Consider the following 23401-nt stretch of genomic DNA (forward strand, 5'->3'; position numbering starts at 1 on the left):
TAGCATTAGAGAATGACATGGGGACAATTTGTCCCTGTCCTCACAGGCTCCATCCCCATCCCTTTGAGCTCTGTCTTTATTTGCACAAGCCTCAAACATTTCTGATTTTATATTTAAATCTTTCGATGTATAAAATGGGACAATATTCTGTATAACTGTTTATAAATCACAAATAAAGCTTTTTATTTCTATCTGGCTTTGATAACAACCTTCCCAAAGATTCAGTTGCCTATGTTTTATTTTGGGGTTTTTTTTTTTTACATCATCTGGGCAGGAAATTGTATTGTCTTTCAGACATTGGTGTAGAAGGGAACCTAAACTGTGTAGTGAATGAACAGGAAAATAAGTGTCTATTGAATGTTGGAAATGCTCCTTGATGCCAGCAACAATGGATGAATCTGTAGCAGTAACAGTAAGATGCTTGAGCAGCTGAGCACATGATGGAAGGATGTTGCAGATAGGCAGAAAAGACACAAATAATGTAATTTAACAGTAGTTCATTAAAATCCAAAAGCAGCTTCTGCAGTTTTTTATTTTATTTTATTATTATTTTTTTTTTTTTTGGGGGGGGTTAATCATTGAATTTGGTTGCCAATTGTCTGATGTTAAGTTTTAACATAGTCTCAAGTTTTAGAGAATAACAGGAGGACAAAGTTTGTCCGTGTCCTACGGGTACCCATCCCTGTGTCATTCTCTGTTTAGCATATCTGGGTGAAAAAAATGTTTGGACAAGTTGCTGGAGGGTATTTCAATTGTCTGCTATTGAGATAAACATGGGGAAAGCCACTACTGTCCCTGGATGGAATCTTGCTACTATTTGGTTTTCTGCCAGGAACTTGTGACCTGGCTTGGCCACTGTTGGGAGTAGGATACTGGGCTAGATGGACCTTTAGTCTGACCCAGTAGAATTTAAAATTATAAGTAACAAAGAGCTCAGTGTCTGTAGCGATGGAAGGAAAGAAGGGATAAATCAAAGCTGTACTGCAGTTCAAAATTGACCTCCCCAAATTTTACTACTAAAATATTCCAGTATTTGCAATAGGGAAAATGTTGAGACCAAAGTATTGAAGTCTTTGTACTGCATAAACATTAAAAAAATTTCCTCTTTTCTTATTTCTTATTTCTCATATGTTTACTTTTTGAGATCCAGTTAGAAACATTCTTATTATTTTATTTATTTAATTCGATTGATATCCTGTCCTCCCCAAGGAGCTCAGAATGGGTTACATGGTAACATACATAACAATTAAGAACCTGTTCTTCAGCAAGCTTCAGGTTTCTTTTACCTTTTGACTTCACAGTGCAAACATTTTATGTGGGATAGTTACAGCATAGGGAAAGGTATTGATTATACAAACAAACCTTTTCCAGAGACAGGAAAGCAGTAGAACTAGAGGACACCTTATGAGGAATTTATCTTGTTGGGCAGACTGGACCATACAGCTCGTCTTCTGCCATCATATAACTATATGGTAAGAAACTTAAGGCAGAGCTGGCTGTGTGCTGTTGGATCAGCTGGCAATAACTTTTTCAGCTGCAAATATTCCCTTTTTGAGACTTGAAGTCATTCTCCCATGTTTAGACCCAGGCAGCCCTTCTTTCCTCTCCAGTTGCTGACCCCAACTGTGGTGGGAGTCGGGGCACATTCATGAGGAAGAAGATTAACTGACTGCTTTGGGCATGATGTAATAATATTCCTTGCAGGTATATAAGGGATGCTCAGGAACTCATACCTAACATTTGTAATTGCTCATGAAATTGGTAATATTAACAAAATACTCCCCTTTTTACTAAGCCCGACAGTGCAGGCTGGTACAGAATTGAATGTGTGTTGGAGCATTTGCTGCTTGGCTTAGTAAAAGGGGGCCATAGTTTGATGTACAGAAATATGTATGTTAATGTAGTGGGACTGATTATTTTTACAGGAGAGCTCACACCTTAACAGTCCTGTTTATCCTCACTTGTGCACTTGGATATGTAACGCTGCTTGAAGAAACTCCTCAAGACACAGCATACAACACAAAAAGGTAATTTTTAAGCACTATAATGGCCCTTTTACTAAAGTGCATTGGATTTTACAGTTGCCATCTGCAGCTATGTACCCATTTTGTATAAATAGCAGAAAGATAGATACTATTCTATTCCTTGTGTATTTCTTAATTCACAGTCCCTACATAAATGATATCATTAAGGATTTAGTTGGATTCTCATTGTGGACTAGTTTGTTATGGATTTGTAACTTCCTTAGCAACAGCAGCAGATAAATCCAGAGACTAGTGGGATAGCACACATCTACCAGCAGGTGGAGATAGAGAAACTGATTAACAGGTGGTCCTATTGGCTGGCACACCTCCTGTATCTTCAGTATGCTCTATCTCCCAGCAGGTGATGGTCACTATTCAACTAGTTCCTGGATTCTGCCTGTGACTGGAAAATTATTTTTTCCTCTTGAGGTTTCTCTTCAGTGAGAGAGGGGTATCCGGCTGAACGGTGCCGGCTTTAGGGGTTACACCTGCCCCCCCTCCGGATCCCTACCTCACCTTCCCTCCAGTGATGGAAGGTCTGCCTTGGTCTCTATTTTTCTTCTTTCCCTTAATGTAGTAAAAAAAAAAAAAGACCAAAGTGGCTAAATGGCATTGATGCCCTGCTAGTACTGAGCAACCGGCACTTACCGGCATCTCCCAGCACTAACAACAAGATTCCGAGTACGTGTTTTCTATTGTGTTCCATACTTATGTTGGAAAATCTGGGTTCTGTTTAGTTGTTAGAGCTGCGAGTTTGGAGTCAGGCTAAATTTTGTGGAGTAAAATTTTGTTTTATTGATGTGGTATTTTTGTGAAGGGCTTCGGGTAAATGGTTTAGACTCCCTTGAGGGAGCCGGTGTCTTCCCGCACTTTCTTTTACCATGGCTGCAGCTTCGCAGCGTTAGTGTAAGCCTGACTATAGGTGGCATTTGTCGCGGCCGTGTTGAGGTGATTGAGAGGATGGCTCCAGGGGGATTTTTCAGGAGCCGCTTCATTACAGCGTGCAATAGATGCGCGATGGTTCTCCAGCGCTGTTGGGAACACCACAGCATTAATACAGTTTCTCCCTGAGGTTGATTTTATTTAATTTATGCTGAAGCTGTGTAAAAAATTTATAGCGGTTGGCTCCGGGTAAGTTTTTTTTTTTTTTTAACACTATTGCAGGAGCCAGCCCATTTCAGCGCGAAACAGGCACGTGCTGGAGGGAGCGCCGGTCAGGGTGTTTATTTATACAGCTGACTTTTAAACATAGAAACATAGAAATTGACGGCAGAAAAGGGCCACAGCCCATCGAGTCTGCCCATACCAATGACCCACTCCCTGACTTCTACTCCCCTATAGATCCCACGTGAATATCCCATTTTCTCTTAAAATCTAACACGCTGCTGGCCTCAATCACCTGCTGAGGCAGCTCGTTCCAATGATCGACCACCCTTTCGGTGAAGAAATACTTCCTAGCATCACCTTGAAACTTCCCTCCCCTGATTTTCAGCGAGTGTCCTCTGGTTACCGAGGGCCCTGTAAGACTGAAGATATCATCTTTCACCTCTATATGCCCTGTGATATACTTAAAGGTCTCAATCATGTCCCCCCTCTCTCTTCGCTCCTCCAGTGAGTACATCCGCAATTTTTTTAGCCTTTCCTTATACGTGAGATCCCTGAGCCCCAAGACCATCCTGGTAGCCATACACTGAACCGACTCAACTCATCTTTCCGGTAGTGTGGTCTCCAGAATTGAACACAATACTCGAGATGGGGTCTCACCATGGATCTGTACAGTGGCATTATGACTTCAGGCTTTCTGCTGACAAAACCCCTCCGGATGCAGCCCATCATTTGTCTTGCCCTGGACGACGCTTTCTCCACCTGATTGGCAACCTTCATATCATCGCTAATGATCACTCCTAAATCACGTTCCACCGTGGTCCTGGACAAGGTTTCACCATTTAGTGAGTAAGTTCTGTGTGGATTTTTTTTGCCTAGGTGCATTACTTTACATTTTTTAGCATTGATGCCTGCTGCCAAGTTGATGACCACTGTTCCAGTTTCCGTAGGTCTTGCATCATACAGTCAGGAACACTGCTTTTGCCTACTATGTTGCCTAGTTTGGCGTCGTCGGCAAACAGTGATACTTTTCCTCTAAGCCCTTGGGTCAAATCTCCTATGAATAAATTGAATAGAATCGGCCCTAAGACGGAGCCCTGAGGTACTCCACTCGTTACTGCTGACGTTTTGGAGGGGGTACCGTTTACCATCACCCTTTGAAGCCTACCATCTAGCCAATCCTTTACCCATGTAGTGAATGTATCCCCTAATCCCATCAATTTTCGTTTGTTCAACAGCCTGCGGTGTGGGACGCTATCAAAAGCTTTGCTGAAGTCCAAATATATCACATCCAGGGACTCCCTGGCATCCAGATGACTGGTCACCCAGTCAAAGAAGTCAATCAGATTAGATTGGCAGGACCTTCCCCTGGTAAATCCGTGTTGGTGTGGATCTCGTAAATTTTCTTCGTCTAGAATTTCGTCGAGTTTCTGCTTGATCAGTGTTTCCATGAGTTTGCACAGCGTATGCTGTGGTTTCTAACTCCCTTCATGCTCAGATGCGTCAGGCAAGGTGGAGGTGATCAAGTTTTGTGAGCGTGTCTCTCCCACTTGCTTAACTTGAAGAGAAGCAGCTACTTTAATGGGAACTGTATTTTTAGGCCTTATGGCACTTTAGAGAGAGACTGCCCTGTGCTCAGCCGCCCATTCTCGATTTATATCAGCACTGGATTGGCAGAGGGCAAATCGCCACACAGTGATGTAAGCGGCAATAGAGTACCCTGTACTTCATATGGGTATCTCCTAGTCTCTCTAAGGGTCCCTGAAGGGTGAGGCTCTGTATGTTTAAGGGTTTCCTTATTCTTTGTGCCTCTATGCAGCGCTGTGTGTGTCTGATAGTGCTATAGAAATAATTCATAGTGCTAGAGTGATAGCTTTCCAGTTGGGGGACACTCTAGTAGCGGAGCGGGGTGGCCTGGTGGCACTTTGTCTTTTTCCTGCGGCCAGGACTGTCTTTCTCTATTTCTAGGGTGGCAGGGCGTACAGGTTTCAAAGCTTTTCGCGCAGGATTCTCAGTTTGTCATCTTCTCATTGCACGTGCTAGACAACCCTCCAAACTGACAGGAAAGGCTGTGCGACTCATTCTAACCAGGGACAAGTGACCTATCAGCTATCTTTCTCGTCTTTCCTGTGACAGATGGCTATGGACTTGAATGTAAAATTGGATACTGGCTCCAAATATTCTAAGGAATATTTAGAAGTCATGCATCTCCCTCAGCCTCCGGCTGAGAGTCTCAAGCTTCCACTTTATAAGCTTTTGAATCAGACTTTTGCTCGGTGCATGGAGACTCCTTTTTCCATACCAGCAGTTCCAGGAAAATTGGACTCGAGGTATAAAACTGTGCATCACAAAGGATTTGACAACTCGCAGCTTTCTCATCAATCCCTGCTTGTTGAATCCTCCTTGAAGAGATCCCATCCTTCCAAGGTCTATGCCACAGTTCCTCCTGGAAGAGAGGGGAAAACTATGGACAAATTTGGACGTCGCATCTACCAGAATGCTATGATGTCCTCTAAAGTCCTTAACTATCATTTTTATTTCATTTTATTTTGAATTTCTTCTTTCCCTTTTGCCGATTTTGGCTTATATGGACAACCAAATGCATTTTGAGTTTCAAGAACTGATTGCTTCTTTCTCTCAGTTACGTCTCTATCTCCTTCAATCATCTTATGATGCTTTTGAGTTATCTTCCCGAGTGGCTGCTTGCTCGGTAACTTTGCGTCATCTTTCCTGGCTTTGAACCATTGACATGGACTCTAACCTTCAAGACCGTTTAGCTAACCTTCCTTGTCAAGGCAACGACCTCTTTGATGAATCCATCGAGGCAGCCACCAAGAAATTATCTGACCATGCAAAATCATTTGCTTCCATTGTCAGATCCAAACCGAAGCCAGCTCCTGCCAAGCCTGCACGCCCTGCTGTTATCTATCAAAGGCGTTTTCCTCCAAAGCTGGCTCCTTATACTCGCCCTCCTCTGAAAAAACAGCAACCTCGGAAGCAACAGCAATCCCAACATTCTGCTGCTCCTCAGGCTTCTCAGCCTTTTTGACTGTTTACAACAGAGCATAACCTCCATCGTTCTGTCTCTGTCTCCATTCTCCCTATAGGAGGTCATCTCCATCATTTTTACCATCAATGGACACTAATTACATCTGACCTCTGGGTGCTTATCGTCGGGGAGGGATACTCTCTCCATTTCAATCAGGTTCCACCAGAGCTTCCTCCAAGAGAGTATCCTTCCAATCCATCCCAGACCGCCCTTCTTCTTCAGGAAGCTCAAGCTCTTCTTCATCTCCATGCCATCGAACCAGTTCCCTTGGAACAGCAGAACAGGAGGTTTTACTCTCGTTACTTCCTAGTTCCGAAGAAGACAGGTGATCTGCGACCCATTCTGGATCTCAGGGCTCTCAACAAATTTTTAGTCAAAGAAAAGTTTCGAATGTTGTCCCTGGCATCTCTTTATCCCATAACGACTGGTTATGCTCTCTGGATCTCAAGGAGGCCTACACTCATATTCCCATTTATCGGGCCTCCCATCATATTTTTTCACAATGAGGAACACCACAGATAGACCTCTTTGCAGCTCCCCACAACTACAAACTGCCTCAGTTCTGCTCCAGGATATACTTTCCTCACCGCCTTGAGGCAGATGCTTTTCTTCTGGAATGGACAAATCTTTTCCTCTACGCATTTCCTCCATTTCCTCTCATTCTCAAGACTGACACATTTCGATCGCTAAAGTGAAAATAAAATCATTTTTCCTACCTTTGTTGTCTGGTGATTTTCATGAGTCTCTGGTTGCACTTCCTTCTGACTGCATCCAATATTTCCCTCTGCTTCCTGCATGCTTCCTCTCCTCCAGTCCTCATTCCCTCCCCCCAACCAACGTCTCTCTCCCCCTCCATGAGTCTAGCTTTTACTCTGCCCTCTCTCCCTTCCCCTGAGTGTGACATTTCTCCTTCCCTCCTCATCCATCTCTCCCTCTCTCTCAATGAGTCCTGCATGCTTTTTCTCCTTGCCCCTTCCCTCAAGTGTGACCTCCCTCCTTCCCACCCCTAGTCCATCTCTCCCCAACCCCACTCACATGTTCTCGCCCCATTTCTCCCTCTCCTCTACACTCTGTCCATTTCTCCCTCTTTCATCACTCTCCCTCATCTTGCAACAATTTTCTTTCCTTCCCTCCCCCCAACCCCACTCACAACTAATATGCTCTCTCCTCATGCACCATCTCACCCTTCCCTTCAGCGTGCAGCACCTTTCCTTTCTCTCCCCTTCTCCTTCATGTTCACACCTTTCCCTTCCCCTCACCTTCTGCCATGTCCAGCAGCACCTCTCTCTCTCCCTAGCAGCAGTTCACTGCATGCTTTTAACTTCCCCCACAGAGCTGCCGCTAGCGTTACTTTAGCCACAGTTTCATCAGGCAGCCTCTGAGCCTTTCCTAGGCCGCCCGCCTCTGGTGATGCAACTTCCTTTTTCATCTAAGATGGGCCAGCCTAGCAAAGGTCCCAAGGCTGCCTGATGGAACCGCGGCTAAACTAAAGCTAGTGGCATCTGTGTTGGGAAGTTAAAAGCACACAGTGAGCTGCCGCTAGGGAGAGGAGAGGTACTGCTGAGCCGGTGATTCCATCAGGCAGCCTTGGGGCTTTTGCTATGCCAATGATTCAACTTTCTCTTTCGTTGGATGTGTGCTGAGGCTGTCTGATGGAATTGCCAACTAAACTAATGCTAGTGGCAGCTGTGTGGAGAAATTAAAAGCACACAGTGAGCTGCCACTGCTGGTCCGGGGTGGGGGTGGAGGAAGATGGGGGAGAGAAGACGAAGGCGGGAGATAGGCGACGGCAGAAGGAAGTTGGAAGACATACAGCGCTGGTGCAGTGTACCCCATGACAATGGTTCATACCTCCTGGGGTACGCGTACCACGTGTTGAGAAATACTGGTATAGAGGACAATTCAACTAGGTGTGTGTAGTTATGTGGGCTTTGTGTGTAAGCACATCGAATAGTGGCATTTATGTATATGCATTACACCCTATTCTGTAAGGTAGCATGTAACTGCAAGGAGAGCATTCATTGGAGAAAGGCATAGGCATGTCTCCAATACTATTACATTACATTACATTAGGGATTTCTATTCCGCCATGACCTTGCAGTTCAAGGCGGATTACAAAAGAATTATCCAAGATGTATTACAACAAGAATTGGACTCTTAAACATGCCCATTTCACCTGCCATTGAACTGTCATAAATCATGCCTAAGTGTAGGCATGCCCTGCCATATTAATGTTAATCTATAACAGCATTCTAGAACACAAGTCTGAAGCCTAATTAGAGTTATAAGATTGCCCCATAATGTGTACAGAGGTAGGAGGGAAGAATAAGACTGAAAAAAATTAAAAAGCTAGTAAGAATGAATGCCTTTTTAACTTCTGAATTTTGATTGGTGCCTAGGTTTTCTAAATATTTTTCTGCTCCATTGGTACTTTTTTTTAACTTTTATTTTTATTCAAATTTTTCATCATAACAAGTACACAAACTTGAAAGGATTTGGAAATAATCCAATAAAGTAAATGTGATTGAATTAACATTAAATAATAGATTAATTATTTAGTCCACAATCTTTGAATCCAAGAACAAAGAAAATTAAAATAAAGCAAAACAAATACTTAACCTATTAGACAGAATCAGGGACATAGTTAACCCCCAGACAGCTGGTTCGCTACACTGTGGGTGGCATAATTGAACCAATAGTGACTCCACCTCCTTCTCTGATTGTAATAAACTCACCTAATTGTTTTGGATCAAAAAATAAGACATTCTTCCCTTCTAAAGAAATACATAAGAAACTGAGCATCAAGGGCCAAAACTCTGGTTCTATAACTAAGAAAATATTTTCTTCTTTTTTGTTTCTTTAGACAAATCAGGAAAAACACATACAGTGGAACCAAAAAACATATCATTCAAGTGCCTAAAGTATGTCAGTAGAATTAAGTCCCTATCAAACTCTAGGGCAGGGGTGTCCAACCTGTGGTCCAAGGGCCGCATGCGGCCCTGTGAAGTATTTTGTGCGGCCCCGGTGTTTACCGTCTTGCTGGCTCCCTCCTCTGTCTTGCTGCAGCGTTTGCGCGGCCCCAAAAACATTTTTTTCAGCCAATGTGGTCCAGGGAAGCCAAAAGGCTGGACACCCCTGCGCTAGGGCAAAAGTCACAATGAGAGTGTTTCTCTCTGTTATTTCAAGTGAGTCCTCCCAAAAATTTGTCAAATTTAAGTCAGCCTTCTGTCCTATTTCTCGTCCAGGAGTAAAGACAAGCTGTTTTTTCCCACTCGGAGATAGATACTGAGCTTTAATTATTGGAGGAAGATTTTTTTCCGGGATTAACAGAATTTCTTTTAAATACTTCCGCATCATTGCTAACAGAGCAATTACAGGCGATTTTGGAAAATGTAATACTCTTAAATTATTTCTTCTTTGTTTATTTTCCAGATATTCCATTTTTTTCTGTATATAAGATTTTTCCTTAACAATCTCAATCTCCAAATTTTAGTCTCACTATGCTCTTTTAGAGTGATCCCATGTGTATTGACCTGAGTACTAATGGTAGCACAGTCAGCACGAACTACAGTTATTGCCTTTTTTAGGTTAGAGTCCATGGTAACTATTGCCTTCCACAGGTTGTCTAAATTGACTTGGGCAGGTTTAATTAACTCCCCAAACTGAACTGGTAAAGATAAGATATTCTCACCAACTTGGGATGTGGGGGACATCGATGGTAAACTCTTCAGTGGAGACTTCTCTCACAAGAGACTTTCCTCCCACCTCTCCTCTGGGGCTCACCACTTGTCCAGCTTCACCGGACTGCTAAGTTGCCTCGTCCACAGCTGTAATACTTCCTTCAGGTTGGGGAGGAGGCTACCTTTGAATCGGGCTCGGAGAAGCCTGATCAGTGCTGAGTTTTGCCGATGGACTATGCACTCCTCCCGAAGCCTGGGTCATCCCTGAAGTCTGATGTGCAATTCCGGCGTCTAACATTGTCTTTATCATGCTTCTGGAGCCGCCGACCACCGGAGGTCCTGGTTGCGAAGCTCCTTTTCTTTTCCCCATCGCGAAACAGTGAGGGAGAACCAGTAGGTCTTTTTACTGGATAGAAACGCATCCCAAAGAATACGCAGGTAAGATAATACAAACGGGGAAGCATGGAGCTGCGCTTCACACTTTTGCCTCAGTCGCCATCTTGGATCCTCCCAATTATGAGTTGTTATGTGCCTCCTTTGGTACTCTTGATAGTGGTCAGACTTGGAAGAGATTTCAAGTACTGTTTTTGTTTAATCTGAATGTTTTGACTAGGTGCTATACTTTTAGTATGTGCCTCAAGTGTATCTAATTAGAGAAGCTGGTTACCAATGATGGGATTTGTACATACAATTCCCAAAGTACTAGCTGAGATAAATTTTACTTCATCTACAAATTAAGCCCAGAGCTAGTTTCTTTCCAAATAAACATTGCTGTTGGTGGTAACGATTATTGTAGAAAACTTTAAACAGTATGGGAGCAATGGCATGAGAAAACAGAAATAGCATTTTTTCTCTTCTGAATGACTTGATCAAATTTTGTAGTTCCTAAAGTTCCTTATTGTGTGTTGTATATTTGCGAGCGTTCTAGTTTTGGGTAACTTACATTCCATTGTGTTAAGACATCTTAACAATGGATTTAAGTGCACAAGATCATCATTTAAGTGTGCAATGACTGGTTGCCTGCTGGCTGTTAGAGACAGATTTAGAATACCCAGTAAGGATCTCTCATATTTTTCCAACTCACAAAATTGTGACTCTCCAAACGTCTTGGAAATGACTCTAGCAATGCATGGGGGATGAACAGTAGCAGTTGGTTCCTGGAGCAGGATACAAATGCTATTCTTAGAGACAGATGTAGAAACAGCTTTGTGGTAGTTGTTAATGAAAGGTTTTGAACTGTTTATATCTACAAATATCTTAGGACAGGCTTACATAGTCCTCAGTGTGTTTAAAAAATAAATCACATCATTTAGCCAGTGATCGAACTGTGAATTTTCATGAGTTTCAGGTTCTGCCTAGCTATTTTAAATTGGTCAGGATGGTTGCTGCATTAAACATGGTTGAAATGCAACAATTTATCCCAAATTTGACCAAGCAGATCTCCAGGGAAGAGGCTTTCCATAGCATCATTGCTCTGATATTCCACTTATCAACTTCTGATTAAATTTTTTGCAATGCTGAATTCTCTTCTAACTTTCACCCACATAGAATTTTGTATTTTTCACAGAATCTGGGCAGCTGCCTGAACGGACAAATGAGTGTCCTTAAGATCTTCAAGCTTCTCTTTTTATAGGCCCCCAGCTGGCTCCTTGCCACTCTGCCTCTAGAGCTGCTAATGCTCAGGACAGACTTTAGGTACTTTGGTTGGTCTAATGCAGTGGTCTCGAACTCAAACCCTTTGCAGGGCCACATTTTGGATTTGTAGGCATTTGGAGGACTGCAGAAAAAAATAGTTAATGTCTTATTAAAGAAATGACAATTTTGCATGAGGTAAAACTCTTTAAAGGAAAGATTTATAAATTATAAAGAGTTTTACTTCATGCAAAATTGTCATTTCTTTAATAAGACATTAACTATTTTTTCTGCGGCCCTCACAGTTAAAGTTTAACATCTTTCCTTTCTTAGAACAGACATATTTCAATCACTATATTGAAAATAAAATCATTTTTCCTACCTTTGTTGTCTGGTGACTTTATTTTTCTGTGCTTTTAACTATGTTTCCAAGGCCTCCTTATCCATTGATTGCTTTTTTCTCCATCTTCACTTTCTGCCTTGCATTCATCTTTTGTCTGAAGAGGGTGATCAAAAACCTTCTATAAAAGCTCAGAGATATGGAACTCTGGAGGGAAGGCTGAAAAAACCTCCCTGTGTAAAGAGTTCACCTTCCAGTCATTGCTACTATATAAGTTTTTTGATCATGCTCATAGACTAGGATTTTTTTCATAAAATTTCAAAATATGATGCTAGTTTTCCTTTCTTCTTATGTCAATCATGCAAAAAGTCACTGTATAAATAGATTTAGAAATACGTTCACTTAGCTTGCAAGAACAAGGTTAATGGGGTCCCAACGTGGCCCCGTTTCGAGCTTGTTCAAAACGATCCTGGTAAGCTTCGTGGCAAGCAATTACATCTAAAAGATATAATTCTTCGTGTCAGTTTGAATAACAGTTCAGTACTCACACTGAAACACATAGCTTCAAAACATGTAATTGACAAACCTAGGGATGTTTAGCACAGAGCTAAGAAATAATATTACATACCGCTGCTGGGTGGTTGAAAATGTAACTTCTGAAGGTCCAATAGACTTCCAACCGCCAGGAAGATCGCGGTCTGTTAGCACTGCTTTTCAAGGAAAATGTCATGCCCTGAGCAGCGTGATGATGTCAGCAAAAGGGGGCATGGCTTCGTGACAAACTTGTCAATGTGTAGGAATGGTATGACATTCCTACACAGCTATATTGTAAGCTCAATGCAGGGCAAAAGGTAAAATAAGAGACTGTCAATATATGGAAATAATGTAACAAATGGATAGAGGCAGCTGTATTGTAAGCTCGATGTAGAAAATGTTTAAAGAAATGTCAACCATTCAATCTCATTAAGTCCATTAGGTTGTAATGTGTTAAGAGTGTAGATCCATTTCTGTTCCTTTCTCCACAAAATCTGAGCTACATCGCCACCTCTGGTTGTTGAGACTGTGTCCAATATGGAGTATTGCAGTTCACTTAACTTATGTTGCATCTCTGACCAGTGAGAGACCAGAGGAGCTTCCTTGACTCCCGAACGGATCCTGCTTATGTGTTCTCCTATTCGAGTTTTAATACTACGAGAGCATCCAACGTAGTGGAGATGGCATGGGCATTGGATTATATACACCACCTGTTTGGAGTTACAGTTAGTCGGAGGACAGCGAAGTTGGTGCTGGATATCAATCCTGAAGTGTATATCCTGCACGCTGACACTGTATTCACACATCCTACATTGTTCCTCAGGAAGAAGCAATTGACATCATAGAACAGGAATTGCGAGCATTAGAGTTATCAGACAACAGGATTCTTTTTCTAATTCAACTAGCACGTATAGCTCTCAGTATGAATTATTTTCAGTTTGATTTGACGTATTATCAACAAATCAAAGGCACGACCATGGGGGCCAAGATTGCACCATCTATAGCATGTTTATATGTTTCTAAATTTGAACATGAGCACTTATATCCATCACAATTTTGGCCACACATTTTGATTTGGAAACGCTATATAGACAACATTTTTGCAGTGTGGGTGGGCCCTGCGGCACAATTAGATCCTTTTTTCACATGGCTAAATTCGTGTAACTGCAATCTTCAGTTCACTATGCATAAGGATCAGAGTCAGATTGCTTTCTTGGATATTAATATTACTCTATATCAGGGTCAGTTTAGTACCAGCATTTACCGCAAACCCACCGACAGAAACAATCTTTTGGAATACAGCAGCTTTCACCCAAAGCACCTTAGGAACAAAATTCCGACTGGACAATTTTTGCGATTACGCAGACTGTGTTCCACTGTTCATGAGTACATAACCCAAGCCATTGAGATGAAGACCAGGTTTCAGGATAAGGGATACCCCCTACCACAGTAATCCACAGAGCGTATAAAAGAGCGTTATACACTAACAGGTCTTTATTATTGAATGTTCCTTCTAAAACTGAGGACCCTGCCATCGTGTGTGTTCTCCCGTACTCCAAGCATGCTTTCCAAATCAAACGCATTATAAAGCAGCATTGGGATATCATGAAATATCATCCAGAGTTTCAGGAATTACCTAGATTCGCTTTTTCAAAACAGCGCAACTTAAAATACCATGACTGCAGGTCAACACAGCCCATGTGGACAATGTAGGATGTGTGAATACAGTGTCAGCGTGCAGGATATACACTTCAGGATTGATATCCAGCACCAACTTTGCTGTCCTCCGACTAACTGTAACTCCAAACAGGTGGTGTATATAATCCAATGCCCATGCCATCTCCACTACGTTGGATGCTCTCATAGTATTAAAACTCGAATAGGAGAACACATAAGCAGGATCCGTTCGGGAGTCAAGGAAGCTCCTCTGGTCTCTCACTGGTCAGAGATGCAACATAAGTTAAGTGAACTGCAATACTCCATATTGGACACAGTCTCAACAACCAGAGGTGGCGATGTAGCTCAGATTTTGTGGAGAAAGGAACAGAAATGGATCTACACTCTTAACACATTACAACCTAATGGACTTAATAATGAGATTGAATGGTTGGCATTTCTTTAAACATTTTCTACATCGAGCTTACAATACAGCTGCCTCTATCCATTTGTTACATTATTCCCATTCATTTGTTACATTATTTCCATATATTGACAGTCTCTATTTTTACCTTTTGCCCTGCATTGGGCTTACAATATAGCTGACTTTATTTGTCATACCATTCCTACACATTGACAAGTTTGTCACGAAGCCACGCCATCACGCTGCTCAGGGCATGACATTTTCCTTGAAAAGCAGTGCTAACAGACCGCGATCTTCCTGGCGGTTGGAAGTCTATAGGACCTTCAGAAGTTACTTTTTCAACCACCCAGCAGCTGTATGTAATATTATTATTTCTTAGCTCTGTGCTAAACATCCCTAGGTTTGTCAAATACAGTGGTGCCTCGCATAACGGCCGCCTCGCACAGCGGACGCTGCGCACAACGAACTTTATGTCGTGATCCGTATAACGTACTTCGTTTCACACAACGAAGTCGCCCGAGCTGCATCCTTCCGGGGTTCCTGCGGGGTTGGATCGCAGCGGGGTTGGTCGAGGGTAGTCTCCTTCTCCTTACCTGCCCTGTCGCAGCACACAGCCGAACGGAAATCTTCCCGATGTCAGCGCTGACGTCGGAGGGAGGGCTTAAGCAAAGCCCTCCCTTCCTCCGACGTCAGCGCTGACATCAGGAAGACTTCCGGTCGGCTGTGTGCGGCTGCGGCAGGGCAGGTAGGAAGAAGGCAATGGCGAACGAAAGAGGGGGGAGGGGGCGGTCCGCCCCGAAGAATGTGCACAGCTGGTCAGGTCCCCCGATCGACCGACAACAGGCCCGGCCGACAAACCTCCCTGCCCTGTAGCCGCGAATCTAAATTACCTCTTACAGCAGCTTCAATAATCCAGCTGCTGTAAGAAGGTAATTTAGATTCGCGGCTACAGGACAGGGAGATTTGTCCGACCGGGCCTGTTCTGTTGTCGGTCGGGTGCAAAAGCGCCACAAAGGTGGAGGCAGGGAGGGAGGAAAGGTGGAGTGGAGAAGAAAAGACGCTTAAGGGGGGAGAAGGCCGCTGAAAGCACATGTTGGAGCAGGGGATGAGAGGGAGGGAGAGAAGGGGAAATATTGGACAAGGGCAGAAGGGATGCTAAATCATAGGGTGACAGGCAGAGAGAACAACAGGAAAAAGAGTGGAAGCACTCTTGAACCCTGAGGGTGAGGGCAGAGAGAGGTGGTGAGATGATTGATCATGGGGAGAGGGACAAAAGGGAATAGAGATGGGATAGGAAGATAGTGGAAGTAAAAGGACAGGGAGATGTATGTTTTTAGATGTATCTAAATAAAAATAATAACAAAAAATTTATCTTTTTTATGTCATCTTAGCATATTTTATGCTGCAGAACGAATTATTTTTTTTTACATGTATTCCTATGGGAAAACGCGTTTCACATAACGAACGTTTCACATAACAAACTTGCTCCTGGAACCAATTAAGTTCGTTGTGTGAGGCACCACTGTACATGTTTTGAAGCTATGTGTTTCAGTGTGAGTACTGAACTGTTACTCACAAACTGACACAAAGAATTATATCTTTTAGATATGATTGCTTGTCACGAAGCTTACCAGGATCGTTTTGAACAAGCTCTCAGGACTGTTTTTGAAACATGCACTAGTTGGGTCTCCTGAGGCAGGCAACGAAATGGGACCATGTTGGGACCCCATTAACCTTGTTCTTGCAAGCTAAGTGAATGTATTTCTAAATCCATTTATGCAGTGACTTTTTGCATGATTGACATAAGAAGAAAGGAAAACTACCATCATATTTTGAAATTGTGTAAAGTTCTTCAAATTTTATGAAAAAATCCTAGTCTATGAGCGTGATCAAAAAACGTATATAGTAGCAATGACTGGAAGGTGAACTCTTTACACAGGGAGGTTTTTTTCAGCCTTCCCTCCAGAGTTCCATATCTCTGAGCTTTTATAGAAGGTTTTTGATCACCCTCTTCAGACAGAATACTCTTATGTTTCGATTATATAGCAAGCTTTTTCGACCTTGGTTTTTCTCAGTACATTTCCCTGATATTTCTTAAGGAAATTTTGCATTCATCTTTGGCATTAACTTAACATTCAATTTTTTCAATTTTTCTGCTTTCTTCTCAAAATATACTTTTCCATGTCTTACCTTCCCTTCCTATCTCTCTCTCCTTCCCTCCCTATTTTCATGGTCTGACATCTCTCTCTTTCCCTCCTTCCCCACAAGTGTAACATTTCTCTTTCCCTTCCTCCTTTCTGGCCCCCTCTCCCAGTCCAACATTTCTCCCTCCTTTCCACCAGTCCAACATTTTTTTTTTTTTTTTCTCTCTCTCTCTCGTCGTTCTACATGCTTCTCTGGTCCTCCTTCCCACAACCAAACAGCATCTCTCTCTTTCCTACTCCATGAGTCCAACTTTTCACTCTCTGCCCTCTCCCCCTTCCCCAGTGTAACATTTCTCTTTCTCTTCTTTTTGCCCTCCCCATCCATCTTGCCCTCTTCATGAGTCCAACACTTTCTGCCTTATGTACACTTTCTCTCTCTGTCCTTCCCTCTTCCCTCAGTGGTGTCCCTCCTTCCCATCCCCCCTCAACATGCTCTCTTCCCATGCACCATCTCACCCTCCCCTCCAGTGTGTACCACCTTTCCTTTCCCTCTCTTTCTGCCAGGTCCAGCAGCACCTCTTCTCCCTTTTACCTCCCCTTGTCCAGCAGTACTTCTTTTGTGGTCTGCACGTGATCTCGCACACTGGGCAGGAAGAGAGGCTCAGTGCTGGCATCAGCTGACATGAAATTTCCTGCTGCCGTCATGCATGCTGGGACTCCTGCCTTCAAGTATCTGCCAGGACTCTTGCCTTCATCTTGTCTCCGCACCCCCGGACCAACAGCGGCAGGCTAGAGAAAGGAGGTAATGAGTCCCGGCAGATATGCAAAGGCAGGAGTCTTGGCATATGCGACAGCAGCAGGAAGTTTCAAGTCATCTGACGCCAGCGCCGGAGCCTCTCTTCCTGCCCAGTGTGCGAGATCGCGTACAGACTGGGCTGCAACATAGGACCTGTGGGGCTGCAAGTTTGAGACCGCTGGTCTAATGAGACTGAGACCAACATCAGTAGTTCAGAACCATGCAGAGCTGGAAATAATTGGCTATAGCCTCCCCTGAGTCACCGCTGTAGGGTGGAAGGCAAATGGGGGTGCGTGGAGATGCCTGGACAAAGTATATTTTAATAAAAGTGAACTTAAAAGTGATAATAGAGTGTTGAGGTAGAAAATTAGATGCTGCTAGATGCAAGAATAAGAAACAAAATTAAGTATGCCTCCACTAGAAAGTTTTGTTTTTCAATTGCAGGTCCGATGCTTTGAAATGGTCTGTCTTCAGCAATACATTTTTGTAGCAATGTACTGCTATTTCAAAAATTACTTAAGGCTCATTTTTTCATCTTAGCTTTTAGCTGTCCCTCTGACATTCAATAAAATGTTTGAGAATGATTACAATTTTTTTTTGTTGAACAATGTAAAAAAGCTGACTGATGTTTGTAGTGTATTGGAAAATGTATGGTAAAATTTGACCTCTACTGTGTATATTTACTTGTAAGCCATTTAGGAGATAAGTTCTTTAAATAAATATATATAGTGCATACAAGATGTATGCAGTACCATAAAAACATACTCGTACTGTATAATGAAGAATCCCTATTATTTTTATGTACCAATCAAGTCAAGATGGGGCACTGTAAAATAAGGGACTTTGGGCTAGATTCACTAACCTGACTCTGTCCGTGGCCGATCTGTGCAGGCCCAACCAATTCACAAAACAATTAAAATGAGGGAGATTGGAGGAACGCCCTCCTCAGACTGCACGGATCGCTAGTGTGTGATCCTGACGCATGTGTAGACCATCTGCTTTCCCTGTAGATGGACTGCAAATGTGTTTGGTATCCATTTTCGCTGGGTGGGTGTTTTTTTTTTGTTTGTTTTTTTTTTTACTAGCCTCGACTCTCCTGCTCTCCCAGGGAAGGGCGATCTCCAGCAGCAGCAGCCTCTTCCCCTTACCTTACACCCACCACCATCTTTAGGGTGTGGATTAGTGAAAAGTTGTTTTCATTTTGAAGTTGGTGTAACCTTTTTCATGCCCTCATTTTGTTAGAGCAACAGCCAGCTGTCCTCCTTGGGGGAAAAAACCTCTTGTGTAAGCACATACTGTAATTTGGTTCTCAGTGTTTTAAAAGCAGGCAGTTATTGACTCTCCTGCTCTCTGTCACCCTTCCTCGCAGTGCAGCCCCGCTTTAAAACCACAGACTCGCACTGCGGGGAAGATTGGCAGAGAGCAGGGCTCGGCTTGAAGGGGCAGAGTGGCAGAGATGGGCTGCAGGGCTGGGTATTCAGGCCGAGGACATTTGGAAAGGACGTTTGTGACTGGTCTCCAGCAGTCGCTTCTTGTGTTGATGGGACAGCCCAGTCGGTTCCCAAGATTTCTTTAGTGAATCGCGTCCCTGCCTACTTTGAATGCCATTCCCCGCATTTGCATGTGTGGATCGGAATTGGATTGGCACAGAGATAAGTGAATCAGGTCGCAAACTGATCAATACATGATCAATTTGCTTAGTGAATTGAGCCCTTTGAATTCAAACAGGGTCGTGACCAAGAACACTTTGAGGTATGCAGAGGAGGACAGTGTAGCATAGTGGTTACAGCTACTGCCTCAGCACCCAGCGCTGCTCCTTTTGGCACTGGGTAAGTCGCTTAATCCTCAGGTACATTAGACAGAGCCTGGCGGGACAGAGAGGGAAAATACTTGAGTACCTGAATATAAATGCTTAGCTATAAGTGGTATATAAATAAATTGAGGAGGGTGATGCCTGGCTGAATATCAGATATAATGGTTGGGATATTTAAGTGCTATAAGGCGACCTCCGGATTTATGTGTGTGGGGGTGGGGGGAGGGGGAGGATTCCCTTTTGTACTGGTATAGTATGAAGTAGGTATGAAATATCACAAGGTATAGAGACAAGTAAGAGGCTTAGAGTTAAACAGTGAGATCACGATCGAGGTGAGGTGAAACTTAAAAACATGAAGGCTTAAGTACTGTATATATACACAACCACCAATCAATAAGACAGATAAGATTGTATGCTCACTAAACACTCATCAGTACTTCAAGCTAGAGCAATATACCTGCTGCAAATTTAAAACCACTAGAATCGAGAGAATGAGGGATATTTAAAACCTGAAAGGTAGATAAATAATCAAAATATGCTCCGAGATACAGCAATACAATACACAGTTAACATATTAAATGACTGCAGAAAAAGACCTGCATAGTCCATACAGTCTGCCCAGTAAGGTGGCCATTGCAGCACCCACCACTCTTGTGAGGGCCCTAGTCAAATATCAATATACTAAAAATAATTATATCAAAATTAGTTTTACCCATTGCATTTTATCACTATATTTTTTGTTTATGATTCAATTGCCGTACATCGAGAGATTAGAGAAACTGGGCCTCTTCTCCCTTGAAAAGAGGAGACTGAGAAGGGACATGATAGAAACATTCAAGATACTGAAAGGAATAGACTTAGTAGATAAAGACAGGTTGTTCACTCTCTCCAAGGTAGGGAGAACGAGAGGACACTCTCTAAAGTTAAAGGGAATAGATTCCGTACCAATGTAAGGAAGTTCTTCTTCACCCAGAGAGTGGTAAAAAACTGGAATGCTCTTCCGGAGGCTGTGATAGTAGAAAATATCCTCCAGGGATTCAAGACAAAGTTAGACAAGTTCCTGCTGAACCGGAATGTACACAAGTAGGGCTGGTCTCAGGGCACACTGGTCTTTGACCTAGGGGCCACCACGGGACCACTGGTCTGACCTAGCAGCGGCAATTCTTATGTTCTTAATTCTGTAAACATTGAAATGGAGACACCAAGATCTCTGAATACAAAACAAACAAATCAATAAAGCCTGCAGAAATCAAGCTCAAAGTTGCATAAGGCAGCCTCTAAAGGCAAGATCAGTACATTAAAAAAAACAAAAAAACCCCTATGGTAGGCATTTAGAAAACAAAGCTGTGTTCAGAGGGACCCTTGAGAAAACGAAGACTGAAAAAGGTGAGGTTACAAGCTTTAAAATAGATTTAGAGCTAAACAGAATTTGATAATAGGGCTGTGCTTTGATTAAAATTTTAATTGTAGTTAATCATGCAATTAAAGATATTTGTGTCTGTGTTTGTTTTTCCCCCTCATTGCAGTTCCTTGTGACTGTGGGCAATATAGGGTTAAGTGACTTGCCCAGAGTCACAAGGAACTGTGGGGTGGGGTGGAGTGAATAACATACTTTTTATTCACATGATTAATTGCGATTACAAATTTCAATCAAAATGCAGCCCTAAAAAAAATTAAAGAATAAAAGTAATGAAAAGATGATAAATAACAAAACACAAATTAAGAATGTTTAAACATCATACAGAATAGCTAAAAAACCTTTGTTTACACAACCTAATTCAGAAAAGCAAGCCTAATTTTAAACTTGAGCTAATAACCAACTGGCAGCCATTAGAATGACTTCAGTGCACATTCAGTACCTGCTATTTGCCACTGCATTCTCCATCCATTGTAAGGAATGAGACTATTTTATATGGCAGTTGTTCTCAACCAGTCATCGTTTCAGAAGATCCTCAATAAATATGCATGAGAGAGAGTTGCGTACCAACAAAGATTTACATGCACTGCCTTCTTCCATATACAGTGGTACCTTGGTTTACGAGCATAATCCAAAACGCTTGTTTATCAAAGCAAAGTTCCCCATAGGCCTTAATGCAAACTCAGAAGATTCGTTCCACAACCAAAGTTTGCAGTGGTGGCCCAGGGGTGAGTACCTGCCTGCGGGTGCTGCAGCGATTCCAAAGTGGTGCCTTCCTTCCCTCAGGGACCCCGTGCAGCTGCCCTCTCGCTTCGGCCGATGCCTCTGCTGTCAGTCAGCACCTCCCGGCTTCTGATCCAAGCCGGCCGCCATCCTGAATGAGCATGTGCGCAGCTTCACCTCTCCTCTCCTAAGTCAGCCGCTGCCCCGACAACACGCTCACCACATACAAGCATGTTAAGTTAATGCCAAAGATGAATGTAAGTTTGATCCAAACAGACTGGAGATTTTGAATTACAGCCCACTCGAGAGGGCAAAACTTTCACAATAGAACAAAACACAGAAGATCCCCCCCCTCTCATCAATACTGTGCAAGTTTCTCAAATAATATCATCATTTAACTTTTAAAGGCTTTTAAATATTTAAATGTGCTCATAAACTCTTCAGTAAGGCACCACAACAGCAGTACAACGTCGCTGGAAAGGTGCTTGATTTTTAATCATAACACATTGCATGGAGCAAGGAATCTTGCTTCTACTGAAGTGGCCTTTTTTTCAACATCAAGTGTGTAGATCAAATGACTCGGGCACTGCACACTGCAAATAAAATCAATACAAAAAGCTTATCCTTCCAGCTTCCTGATGTAGCTTAGCGAAACACAGACTGTGTTGGAGCCGTGAACTGACCTTTTCAGATAAATGGTCTACTGTTAAACAGCAAAATTCCTTGCTCCATGCAATGTGTTATGATTAAAATTCAGCACCTTTCCAGCGACGTTGTGGCGCCTACTGAAGAGCTTATGAGCACATTTAAATATTTAAAAGCCTTTAAAAGTTATATGATGATATTATTTGAGAAACTTGCCCAGTATTGATGAGAAGGGGGGGTGGGTCTTCTGTGTTTTGTTCTATTTTCAAGATGAATGCAAGGCAGAAAATGAAGATGGAGAGAAAAGCAGTCAATGGATAAGGCAGCCCTGGAAACAGTTAAAAGCGCAGAAAAATAAAGTCACCAAACAACAATAGTAGGGAAAATGATTTTATTTTCAATATAGTGATTGAAATATATCAGTTCTGAGAAAGGAAAGATGTTAAACTTTAACTGTGAGGGCCGCAGATAAAAATAGTTAATGTCTTATTAAAGAAATGACAATTTTGCATGAGGCAAAACTCTTTATAGTTTATACATCTTTCCTTTAACAGTTAAAGGAAAGATATATAAACTATAAAGTGTTTTATCTCATGCAAAATTGTCATTTCTTTAATAAGACATTAGCTATTTTTTTTCTGTGGCCCTGCAAGTACCTACAAATCCAAAATGTGGCCCTGCAAAGGGTTTGAGTTTGAGACTAGAGAATAACACGGGGAAAAAATCTGTCCCCGTCACTGCCATCCCCTTCACCGCCCCGTCACCGTCCCCGCAGCATCCATATAAGTCTCAGTACGGCGAAACACCATGAAGACAGAAGAGAGTCCTGCCACTACTACTACTGCACTGAGAATCTGTTTTAGTGCCTCTGCCCTGTAGTAAAAACGGAACATAAAATAAATCAATTGACTTGTCCTCCCTTGCAATGACGTGTCCTCCATGTTCACCTACAGCTCGAATCAGGTCAATTGTGCACACTAAAAATGCCCACCGGAGCACATAATCAGAGTCTCCAACAAGGAGCACCTAGCTTGGCCTCAGCATATGCGGTTCGCCGGACTGGATGGACCAAGGGTCTGATCCGGTGACGGCGTTTCTTATGTTCTTATGTTAGTACAATGAGCAATAGGAGGATCTGGAACGTGAGCGCAGGCAGGCAGTGATACAAAAATAGCAGACACCCGACCGATTGCAGCGTTCCGCCATCTCCCTCCCTCCACCTCACCTTAGATGTAGAGTATGCCGGCTTTCTTTTTCGCCCAGCTGCACGCATTCAAAAAGCCGTGCACGCACGGCTGCTCATTTGTTCAATATTCTCTGCCGCAACCGGAAACAGGAAGTTACAGGAGAGGAGGAGATTGATCAACTTGAGCAGCTGCGCGTGCGCGGCTTTTTGAACGCTTGCGGCTGGGCGAAAAAG

The 23401-nt window shown here is 42.8% G+C and overlaps 1 protein-coding gene across 2 annotated transcripts in view; it reads left to right on the plus strand.

Moving 5' to 3' along the window:
* PTDSS2 (phosphatidylserine synthase 2) overlaps nucleotides 1-23401 on the plus strand; it is a 170583-nt gene that overhangs the window by 5082 nt on the left and 142100 nt on the right. For both annotated transcript variants that reach the window (XM_033928021.1, XM_033928020.1), the window contains exon 2: nucleotides 1926-2027. In XM_033928021.1, the coding sequence (XP_033783912.1) occupies nucleotides 1926-2027 (102 nt within the window). The remainder of the gene's footprint in view (nucleotides 1-1925; nucleotides 2028-23401) is intronic.

The sequence above is a fragment of the Geotrypetes seraphini genome, chromosome 19 (genome assembly GCF_902459505.1).
Source record: "Geotrypetes seraphini chromosome 19, aGeoSer1.1, whole genome shotgun sequence".
Lineage (NCBI taxonomy): Eukaryota > Metazoa > Chordata > Amphibia > Gymnophiona > Dermophiidae > Geotrypetes > Geotrypetes seraphini.